The sequence below is a fragment of the Clupea harengus genome, chromosome 11 (genome assembly GCF_900700415.2).
Source record: "Clupea harengus chromosome 11, Ch_v2.0.2, whole genome shotgun sequence".
Taxonomy (NCBI): Eukaryota; Metazoa; Chordata; class Actinopteri; order Clupeiformes; family Clupeidae; genus Clupea; species Clupea harengus.
This window is the reverse complement of record NC_045162.1, coordinates 24,002,263-24,014,312: the sequence shown is the minus strand read 5'-3', so window position 1 is coordinate 24,014,312 and position 12,050 is coordinate 24,002,263. Positions and strand designations below refer to the sequence as shown.

The following is a 12,050-nucleotide window of genomic DNA, read 5'->3' as shown; positions in this document are numbered from 1 at the left end:
TCGGCCCTAAAACAAAAAGAGAAATGCTGTTTAATAATCTGGGGAAATGAACTCCCTTGATTAAATTGGAGGTTACAAGTCTTATTTTAGATTCAGATTTAAGCTTCAAGTCTCACATTAACAAGGTGACGAAAACATAATTTTTCCACCTTAAAAACATAGCTAAAGTCCTGCCATTTATAAATAAAAAAGATGCTGAAAAACTGATTCATGCCTTTATTTCAAGCCGGCTTGATTATTGTATTCTAAAAAAATCAAATGAGAGACTTCAGCTTATTCAAAACTCTGCAGCTCGGCTATTAACCAGAACCAAGAGGAGAGAGCACATTAGTCCAGTTTTAGCTGCTCTACACTGGCTTCCAGTAACATTTAGAATTGACTTTAATGTCCTTCTCCTTATATACAAAGCCCTTAATGGGCTAGGACCAACTTACATTGCAAACTCCCTAGTAAAATACTTGCCTTCAAGAACACTGCGATCATCGAATGCTGGTTTATTGGAGGTTCCCAGCAACAGCCGTAAGAAAATCGGGGACGCAGCATTTGTCAATTACGCCCCAGTGCTATGGAACATACTGCCTATAGACATCAGGGAAGCCAGCTCGCTTAACATCTTTAAAAGAAAACTAAAAACGTACCTCTTCACATTAGCCTTTAACTAGCTACCACTTCGCACTATATATACAGTATGTATATCTCTATCTTATGCTATGCATTTCATGTATTCAATTCTTTGATGTCTATATTTATGTGCATGTCATTTCTTTATGCACGTTATGTATTTGCTGTAAAGCACTTTGAGCTGCATTCTTTTGCATGAAAGGTGCTATATAAATAAAGTTTTATTATTATTATTATTATTATTATTATTAAAGTTCACAAATTGTCTATGAGGGATCCGCCCATCCTGACTCTGGATGGGTGCATGAAAACAAAGTCAGGGATCCAAGCAGAAAATACAGAAATTAAAAACCTTTAAATTAGAAATCAGAAATGAGTATCCTCGGTCACATACGTATACTATAATTTTTAATATAGTTGGTACAACAAACCCTATAAATTACAGTAGATTATCAATCACAAGTCTAAAAAAATTTAAATCATTAAAACATTAAACAATTAGCAAATATTCATCCTAGTTTGCATTTCATGGTGTGCAAAACATTCATCAGATTTAACAAAGTGCACAGATTTAACTGCTTTAAATGCTGAAAAAATGTCCCGAGTTCCTGTGTACAGTCACCGTGTTGCTCAGGCCCAGCTCACTCTCTCTCGTTTCTTCAGCTGAACAGGACTGTGAGTTCGCAGAGCCCTGCTCTTCTTCTTGTGTCTGGTGCGGATGCGGCACGCATCTCTGTAGATTTCATCATCCTCATTCTCAGTCTTTGCCTTGCCACTCCTGACGCCATAGTCTTCATCCTCATCCTCCTGTTCAAACAATTGTGTGGTCAGTTCCTCCACATTCCCTACAGACCGGGCTGGTCTCTCCGTTGGATGATCTCGTCGTGATGCTTTCTGTAATCTGGCCCGAACATCGGTATCCAGGGAGTCCAGCACAGCATCCTTGAGATCTCTGAAGAGCTGCATGGCGATGGGCCCCGCCCTGAGCCATGACTCCGGGGTCACGCCTTTCCTCAGCCTCAGAGCAGCTTGGTGCACCAAGGGTCCACAGTAAAGCCTGAGAAAGACAGGAGATAGAGACATGCCTTTCTCTAAAAATACATTACTGACTAAGGCCAGTGCCTTAGTGTTTTGACCTGGCTTACTGACACTTCATGCTTCAAACCCCATGGGTAGACCACTCACAAATATTGGCCTTTCAGTATAACGTTATTTATATGGCATGTTTAACATGACTCTTGTCTGTCCACAAACTATCTTGTGAGTAATTTAAGGAATTAATAAAAATAACATTAAATAAATAACACAGTAAGTGTGCAACACATCAACATGTCTTACAAGGCACAAAGATACTCATTCTGACCAACATGTTAAAAGGTGAGACCACACATTATGACAGGGTAGTGATCATACCCATATCCAAGACAGAAGAGCTGAACACATAGAGACGTGGTATTGAGGAAGAACCCCAGCTTCCTAAGGATCTTGCGCACCAATCTGTAATTCTATGGTAGTCTGCAGTAGGGTAAAGGGCCACAGGGAGGTAAACATACCGTGAAAGTTCTGGCTCAGGCAGAGGGAGGCACAACAGTTGGTTGAGCCTGTAACTGTCTTTCATGCACCCCTGCCATTGACTGTAGGTGTGAGCTGCCTCCAGGTCAGGGCCTCCAATCGTAGGGGAAAGCCGCAGGCTGTTCAGTCTATTCCACACCAGCGCTATACCTGCAGAAACAAAACCACATTGTTCAGAGGAGGGCACACTGCTGATCTTCCTTACTCTCTGTTCCCTCACCTATGCTCATTGAGAGGAACTAAACTTCTACTGCATGTACTGCTGTGCTGTACGATTAATTCTGCTTACAGTTATTTAATTAAGGAAACTATAATCGTGCCTCCCCAGTCTATTAGAGGGCAAACATCTGAAACCAGTGGTAGTAGCTAGCCAATTCTAGACTATAGCACTGATCTTTCCTGTGCTCACAGAATGATTTCATGAATAAGGAGGATGCAGCTTCCCTTTCTAAAATCTACTAGTGTGACTTTCAGTGCTATTCAGATTTTCAGAAAAGTCTGGTTCAATGGTTAGTTAAAATGCAGCAAGTAAGTAATGTATTAAGGATTAGGCATCAAGCCTTTGTGAAAAGGTACCTTCCTGGCCCATGTATCGGCCAGTCAGCTCCCCAAACACAAATCCCAGCAGCAGAGACCACAGGTGCTCTATATGTGGCTGTGGGTCGGCTTTACTCAGCCAATAGCATGTGACGTAGACAGGTAGTTGGAATTTGGCTGCAATGGATGTTGAAATGATACTGGTCACACCAAGTGTGTCATAGAGAACTTGCCGTCGTAGTTTTAGTGGTTTCTGGAACAACAAAACAGAAATCAGAGTTTTGTTTTACCTGGGACTCATCAACCCAATGAATCTCTCAAATGCAAAGTGAATTATGATTGCATACGGTACCTTGTTCAGTGTTTCCAGATGTAGATTCTTCCCACTAGCAGGACAGGCAGCCTTTACCCAGAAAGTGCTAAGACTCAAGCCCTCCCTGTCATGTTCTTCCACATAGCACTCTCCTGGGTCCACACGGGCCACGCTGGGCTTCCTATCATCCCTCTGCTTCAGCAGGCCATAAAGCACCTGGCGAATAGGCCTTGAGATCGCATTGCTGCTGGGGAGGTCAAAACTCTCAACATGATGGCTTAAGTGAGCTCTTTGCAAATCCAGGGGTTCAGTGACAATGAAGCTCATTTTCCCCTCAGACAAGGGCATGCGGATCCAACGAGGGAGAACCAGTTCCAGTTCCAGTGGCAACCTGCTGAGGGCGACATTATTCAAGAGGAACTGGGCAAGTTGATGTGGATGTTTTGTCAGTTGATATTCATTCTGGCACACTGTGAGATCCTTCTGGACTGGATCTCTGTACTTCTGATCTCCAAGTAAATCAAGCACAGCTCCAATAGCTTCTTTTGTATTTTGGAAGCCAGACAACCAATGGAGGATACCATCGAGACGAGCTTGGGATCTGGAGAAAGGAGCACTACAGCTGGAGAATTTCTCCCAGCTGAAAGATCTGTTCCTAATGTGTATGTTTACATAGTCATTCCCTGCTAAGGCAGCCAAGAGAGGGAGAAGCTGCTCGTTCATGTTTTTAAAACACTTACAGAAATTTGAGACTAAAAAAATTTTGGCTGGGATGAATTTCTCGGTGAGACCTTTTTCCCACTGGAAATGTGTAATGGGTAAAACTCCTGCTTTCAGGTCAAAGATAAAGAAGTCACTATCATCAGACAGAACTGGACAATCCAATTGATTTGCCAAAGCAGCGATATCCCAGTCAGCCTCTCCCATGCAGTGAACAAAAGTTATCTTCAGATGAATGAGGATCTGTTTAAAAACACTTTTCAAGAGTACTGGCTTATGATCGCTACTGTAACGTATACGCCCTAAAGATAAATCTTTGGCAATTTGAATATGGTCTTGGGCACGCTGCTTGAGGGTTTCCAGTTTTTTGTCAGTGTGGTCACTTCCTCCATCAAGGATAACATAGGGCTCTATGTTGCAGTTCTTCAAAGCCTTAAAAAAGTTCTTGATCAAAATCTCAAAAGCGTAATAATCCCCGCCATGCTTCAGGTCATATTTTGATCCATCGTAAAGAATGTTAAAAAGATTGCAACCATCTATAATTATGGTGCTACCTTTAAAATTGCAGTCTTTTAAAAACAGAATATTTCCCTCTATGTAAGACTTTAATCCTCTGACTCCCATGATGCCTGTCTTCCAGGTGTCAGCAACACTGCCAAAAAGAAAAAAAAGGAGAACATTAATTTATAACTCATGCTCTTTCCTTTATTTCCACCCCCTTATTCCTGTTTATCATCTAATATATCTAAGCTAAAACTCATGACTACGCTACATATCAGAAACAGTATGATCTCACCATGACCCATAATCGAACATATTAGCTATTTCATTTAATGATCTTTAAGTTTCATCTATTTTCTGTTTAATATATATTGCATTGTATTGTATGGAAGCCCATCTCTGCCACTTGAAAAAAAATGTCACATAGAAAAGTCACATAGTTTGTCATAATTCTGACTTAGTATCTCATAATCATGACTTGACATGACATTACAACTTTATACAGGCTTCACACAAATTCAAACACAGGAACTAGTAGCAATCTCCTTGTACTGAAGGCCACCATTTATGTCCCTTCATGCTTGTTTTTGACGTTACCAGCGTAACAGAAAGTCCTCAACCTAGCCGCCATTGTGTCTTCATTCTCAACATTTCGACTTCATTCTCAACATTGTGTCTTGATTCTCAACATTTCGACTTCATTCTTGAAATGGTATTTCAACTTTATTCTCGACATTTTGACTTTATTCTTGAAACAAATCACTCTTGAATTCTTGAATCACTCACCAAGCTTATCAGAAGATGAAGAAAAATGGCCAGTAGTTTTTTCCTTGTCTGCTATTCTGTTCCTCGCTGTAATCTTCTTGAGTTGTCCGCCTGGTGCGCTGTTTTGCTGGTTTATGGTCACAATTCAATCGCTATTTTTTATGGACACTGTGGTGTATGCTGATCTTATGTTGAATGATTGATTGATTCATATAATTTGTTGCCATTGATATTTTTCCTATGGCTCTCCAAACTTCATCTCCACACTTGTTAGATTTTGAACAGAGTCCTCCTTATATCTCTACCCCTTCTCGTGTCACGGGTAAACCTATTACTCATCTCCACCCATCTCTGACCCAGCCCTTCTTAAATATTCTAAATGTTTTTAGATTTCCTGTCTCTCCTGTTTTCCAGGTCTATATATAAGTTGAAGTGTATCAAACGTAATCATAGGCTGAGTTTGGGGAACGTCAGAGAGACAACAAACAAAACATTACACTACAGAAGGCATCAATTCATGACTGAATGAATGAGTAAGTTAGTAAGTAAATAAATAAACAAATAAATGAGTTGGATTGCAGGCCTTGGCCGCAGCAATCATGTAGCAGGCCTTGTCTAAAGAATAATAATAATTTTTAAAAAATCATACAGAATAGCCTGCTAAAAAATCCTTTATTGCAGAAATGTCCTCAAAATAACACCATTACATTACTTTGCACCAAAAATGACATACAGTATAAACTAGTATAGGGAACCTTTCGGAGGATACAATTAAATTGAATGCAGTGGACTGTAGGCCTACTTTGATGTCAGCTACTCATGTGCAACCTCACCACACAAACATACAGAGATTAAATAAACAATATACCAATAAAAAATTAAAAATATATATGAAACAGTAAAAGAGCCTAACCAGATGCGCTTTTCCACTGCAGGAACTCAGAGCACTAATCCCCCCTAATCGGCCCCTTCAGCCTTTTTGTTTCCATAGTGGTGCAGGAACTACCAATCTACAGGTGACGCCTATTTTGCTCCTTGATCAGTTCCGAGTATGACTAAATAATGATCGTGTAGCAGAGTTTGTTGAGTTTTTTCTTTTTTTTGTAATTGCTGTAGTAAATCAGATTCCAAAATTTGGCAGATTAAAATTGACCTGCCTGGCGGCTGGCGCCTGAACTTCCTTTTCGTTGTTCAAACTTTTCTCCTTCAGCTGCACTACCGAATGGCCTGAACAGTAACCGATCTGACTTGAACTTGAACTGAATTGATTTGAACCAGTGATCTAACTTGGTTGTGTTCTTGTCATTTTTTATTTTGTCAAATCAATTTAAACTGGCATACACAATTCAATTGCTTTTTTTCTTATGGCTAAGAACAAATCTAATTAGTCTCCAAACTTGTTAGCTTTTGAACAGAATCCTCCTAATATCTCCACTAGGGGTGTGAATCTCTAATGAAAAAGTCGATCCGATTCGTATCTCGATACATGGGCACGATACGATACAAGAAAAGATGGATGTTGATAAATAACGATTCAGTGCGATTCGATGCGTTTCGATGCAGTTCAATAATTGAAAACACTGAGTTGTAAGGAAACAATGGTCCTCATTCTCGAACATTTTTTGTCTTCTTAAATATCTTCTTACCAACTTTGAAAGATCAACCTAAGAAAATATCTCTGACAGATTCATGAACGCCTGGAAATGTGTTCTTAAACCGCCAAAGTGTTCTTAGCTGTGCACTGATTCTTAAATTGGTTCTCATGCACCTGAACTTGCATACAGAAATGCCCCGCCAGCTCCTTATAAGGGCATGCAATTGCAATGTGTGCGCACTCCACAGGCAAAACGAAAGCAACCAGACTGATCAAAATCATGTCAAAGCAGAAAGCGAGCACCGGTAAACGAAGTAAACGCAGACCTAATTTTACCAGTGCAGAGGTGGAGGTACTGTTCCAGAATGTAGATGTGTCCATTCTATTCCACTATGGCTCTAACCACGCGATTGAGTTTATTGCTTATTTATTTATTAACTGCCATTTGCAGTGTTCGTATAGTTCTTTTGATTATTTTAGGACATCACGATGCCTCTGTCTCGGAATCATGACTTTAAATGTTAAACACAATTGTTAATGATACAAATATTCTCCTATTTATTATTATTATAATTATTTAAATCCGAGGATGTCTGTAGAATTGATGTGAATGCAATCAACAACGATTTCTCTTCCTTGGCTGAAGTAGCTAGCATAGCATTGGCCATTGAAATTAATGGTGTAGCTAGCGCATAGCATTGGTTATTGAAATTAATGGGAGTTGTAATCTGTCATTCTCTCCAGGTCTATATAAAACCTCCATGTACCTCGGGGCATAATTTGTGAGAATACAGCATGATAGGCTTATGCTATACGGGCTTTGGCCAATGACAGGCTGTCATTGTTCTGACCGAGATAAAATGGACCAGGTCAGGGAGTAAGTGTTTTTGCATAGCAACTTAACGGAGAGACAAACGCTTGTGAACTGGTTCATAACTTTGAAATCGGGGCAATCATGTAATTTTAATACCGATACGGACAGTGCTTCACGCATTGATGTAGTCGTATCTTACACGCTAAAAACGGATATCAATACGTATTGGTTATTTTTTACACCCCTAATCTCCACCCCTTCTCTGACCCAGCCCTTCTTAAATATTCAAAATGTTTTTAGATTTCCTGTCTCTCCACCTCTTTTTCCCATGGTACCAGATGCCAGTAGTCTTGCATTTCCTGCACAAAATATACCAGAAATCCCAATCCCTTTCCCACACTCAAAGTGGAGATTCTACAGTACAAATCCAAACCACCTTCCTCCACTTCTAACTCTGACATGATAATGGCAACTCCATCTCTATCTGATGTTTGTGATTCTCTACCACCATGTAGACTGCCTACTCCTTGGAGGGAGCTTGGGAGACTCATGCTTGACACCTCTCAAGACCAGCAAATAGATCCTACTGTTCTTACCTCTGTGTTGATAAATGATCACCTTAAGCACCTTAAAATGTACTTGTCCCATTTATGATTGTGCAAACGATGACCCTGATTCTTACATTTACACTTATATTTAGTCATTTAGCAGACGCTTTTGTCTAAAGCGACGTACAAGGGAGAGAACAGTCAAGCTACGAGCAATAGAGACCTAGTGTAACAATAAATACTATTTTATATAAAAAATAGAAAAAGAGTGCAGGAATGTAACTGCTGTAAGTGCAAGTTAAGTACTAGTAGAAGTGCAAGTTTAGGAAGGGAAGTGCTCTTTGAAGAGTTTGGTCTTCAAGAGCTTCTTAAAGGAAGAGAGGGACGCCCCTGCTCTGGTAGTGCTAGGCAGCTCGTCTTCTTTCTTGTCTTATTTTTTTAGCAGAAGAGTACAAAGATGCACTGGCAGAGCATGTCAGAATTAAAAAAGCAGGAGGAAATGGTAATATTAGAGTTTTTGCTCATTCTTACAGAGCTCTTTGTTTCAGGTGGAATACAAACCTGATTGTGAAACTAACTCTGTGGCAATATGAAGCCATACCTTGCTAGTCAGCTCTGAGGCAGCGTTAAAGATGATGATGAATTGGTGCGCCTCGGTCATCAGCTAGAGAGAGATTATGAGCAATAGCAAAAGTATGAGCGGATATGAATATGAAGAGATCAGTAACTCCACTAAAGGACCTACTGTGGAACAACCAGTGGGAAAGTCCCCTGTTGTATATTGGAGATTTATAATACGGGTAGATGAAATCAAGCATTCTGATTGGTTGAAAGGAGGTCACGGGGTGTACTGTATTGAGCCATAATGTACTGTACAGCTGTTTACATTTACCTGAGCGTTCCATATCAGTGCGCACTCAAAATATACTACCTTAGTTAGAAAAAAAATGGCGGACCAAATCTCCGTAGATCATCGTATTTGTACCTAAAAGTTTTAAGTTTTACTTTTTTTTGTTTAGATTTTTAGAAAGTTACCGAGAAATAGACACTGTACAATATAAAAACCCCATTATTGTAACTGAAAAATACGTCTAAGAGGATTTGCGCGGTATATTGCCACCTATCAAAGGTTAGCATGCTACTAGCCGTTAGCGATTAGCAATTCCTCTCTGTTTTTGCAAAGCATCTGCCCCCATCATTTACATTTATCTTGTACATTATCCATCCCCATGAACCGGAGATTTCAAGAGTAGAGATGCCTTTCAATATGCAGTTGCAGGATGGGTGAACGACACCAAGATATGGCATTTGGAGACAAAAACAATATGTATGAGATCACAGGACATGTATCCTGGATCTTATCAAAGCTAACTGTTCCTGAGCAAGCAAGAGTGCCAATATGGGCTAACGAGTTGTAGCCAAATCCCAAAGGGCTAAACAGCTCGCTAGTTATTAGCACTCTAGCTTGCTCAGGAGAGTTTAGCTCTAATAAGACACAGCAATTATTCACGATTGTATCAATTGTATATCTAGGTTTTCTCTAGCGACTGTTGTCGCATCCATCAGCACAACATATGCCGGGCAGTTTTAACTTCCTGTGGGTTGTGACCGTAAACAGGAGAGTATAGGCTAACAAACGTGATGTTCCCAATGCTGTTTGTCTGTTGCATAGCAACAGCCACACATTCGGGACTATTTTCTCTAGAGTCTATGCTACTGAAATGCGATACACAACGTTTGGGGGCTATTACAACTATTTTGTTTGTTACTATTTAGTTACTATTTATAATGTTGCTGGCAGCTGTACTGTGCAAGGGTTTGCCGGCCCTCCGCTTTGCGTCGGGCCTAACAACACCCTTGAACAGTACATTATTGACGATACAGTACTGCCTCTCGTACCTTATTGCTTAAGTAAAGGCTCACATGCTCCTGGTTCATGCCCAAAGCCTCATTCCCAAACCTCTCTGCATTCAGGTGGAAAACCAGCATAAACCTCCATTCCAACCTCATATATCTACTTGGTAAGACACCAATAACTGTGTCTCCAGCCACTAAGAAGATCCTCTGACTACAATCGGGCCTACCACATCCTGATCCCATAAATGTCATTGATCAAGACTCATGGGTTTAGAAAAAATCCTTTTCTTGTAATTATTTGTTTACCAAAAGCCCTTGCCCCTCCCTGAGACTCTCCCCCCCCCCCCCCCCCCCCCCCATCAGCTGCAGGACAATGTGATCACGCCCAGGGACACCACCATGACCTTCACCTGCTTTGTCTTCTTTGTTCCACGCCCTCAGCTCACGTTCGCAGGTACATAAACACACACAAACTCATTTTTTTACATGCCATCCACAAACCAATTATGGTCACTATAGTTATGTCCATATGTACACACACACACACAATCATGTTGACATATTATTTGTCTCACATACAATCCGTTTACTGTAAATATGCAAACACACCCAGTATTTCCGTACACGCCTGCGTTTAAGTTCACACACCCTCATACACAACCTGCATGTCAAGCTTATCCAGACTGTTTGTTTTTTCACTCCGTCTGAAAGAACAGTTTTATTTATGAGATTCTGTAAGGTTTCAAACAGTGGCTGTTGACTAACTGGAAGCACAGACCACTGACCATAGTTTTGTGGAATAAGTGAAACAGTCTTTTTGCATTCCGGCTCACCATGCTAGAGCCATGCTTTTTGGGGAAGGGATCTGTGCTTTCAAATCAGAGAGCTTGTACAGTATAATTTTTTTTTATTTACATTTTTTTTATAAATGATATCTGGTCTTCCTGTTCCAGTTCTGCTAGAGTGGTCAGGCTAACAACTCAAAAGAACCAGATAAAGTACAGCTCTTTTTCATTATGAAAATACATATGTACAACCTAGGGGAGGTTTTAGTCTCTTTAAATCCTATTTGGATATAAATCATAAGAATTCTACACAACTAAGGTGGTTTATTCTCTTTTTAAGCAAATTCCCTATTCATTTCATCAGTATGTTCACTGGCCATACCCCTCACTATGCTGTCCACAATTTGGTTACTGTTTGCTTTGGGCCTAAGCACCAATCTCAGAAACCTGATGTTTCGTTATCTTTTAATTTGGTTGACACTGTTATATACTGTAGGTACACTATATTTACTGTACTGGCTACTGTAGATTGTCACCTACTCGCTGAAGTAGATAGACATGTCTTCAAAGTATGAAGCAGAAGCTTTAACTTCCAGAGAAAGTTCATGAGGTACGTTCTGGTTACGGTTGCTTCTGCCACTAGCTCACTTTTTGTGTTGTATTCAAAACCTCTTTAGGTTTTGTCAAGGTGAACTGGTTAGTTCAGCGTTGCAGTTGTCACAGCCTCTACAACACGCTCCTCTGTTCCTGCTCCAGTCCCTGCAGCTACTCCAGTCCGGGTTCCTGCTCCAGCACCATATGCTACCCCAGTTCGTTCATCCTCCCCAGTGTTTAGTATTTCCCTCCATGTTTAGTTCTCACCTGTAGCCTATGTGTTAATTGAGTTCCTATTTAAGCCCTGGACTTTTCCTTTTGTCTTTATGTGATATTTTGTGACTAGCAGGCTACGTCCTGTGTACTTAGTCTTGTTTTCTTGCCTTGTTTGCCCATCGTGGCCTTTTGTTTATTCAAAGTAAAACACACCTTGAGCGTTCATATCCAATACCTTGTTTTCAGTCTCCGTTCATGACAGCAGTTTTGTCCCCTTAACCCAACAACCAATAAGGAATGACTATTGGAAAGATGTTTTTTTATCTCGTTTATTTATTTTTCATTGTGTTTTGCACACGTGAACAAAATTCTCTGTGTGGATAATTGAGAATAAACTTGTATATTCAATTTTGAAAAACCTTAAAACGAGGTGTCCTAGATTAATTATTTGCCAACACCAAAACAGAAAACAAACAATTGGATCATATATAAAATGATATGTATTCTTGGAAAAGCAACAGCTAGCTAGTCATGAGACACACAGACGCACACGCACACGTGCACGTGCACGTGCACACGCACACACACAAATAAATTATGCCCCGATGGAATA

At 40.3% G+C, this 12,050-nt stretch overlaps 1 protein-coding gene across 1 annotated transcript; it reads right to left on the bottom strand.

The window, feature by feature from the left end:
• Positions 1 to 1,251: 1,251 nt before the first annotated feature.
• On the bottom strand, positions 1,252 to 4,579 carry LOC116222525 (protein asteroid homolog 1-like). Its single transcript, XM_031576937.1, has 5 exons — positions 4,560 to 4,579; positions 3,083 to 4,415; positions 2,770 to 2,983; positions 2,175 to 2,343; positions 1,252 to 1,678 (listed from the first exon to the last, which is right to left on the bottom strand). Exons 1-5 carry the CDS (start codon positions 4,577 to 4,579, stop codon positions 1,252 to 1,254), a joined length of 2,163 nt encoding a protein of 720 aa, XP_031432797.1.
• Between the last annotated feature and the right edge of the window lie 7,471 nt (positions 4,580 to 12,050).

What these genes read in the sequence shown, in the direction of transcription:
- LOC116222525 (XM_031576937.1), bottom strand. Translation starts at nt 4,579, where the DNA reads ATGTTCGATTATGGGTCATG. An exon ending in ATGTTCGATTATGGGTCATG is followed by an intron (nt 4,416 to 4,559) that starts GTGAGATCATAC and finishes TCTTTTTGGCAG; the next exon opens with TGTTGCTGACACCTGGAAGA. An exon ending in CCTGAGCCAGAACTTTCACG is followed by an intron (nt 1,679 to 2,174) that starts GTATGTTTACCT and finishes TGTCTTTCTCAG; the next exon opens with GCTTTACTGTGGACCCTTGG.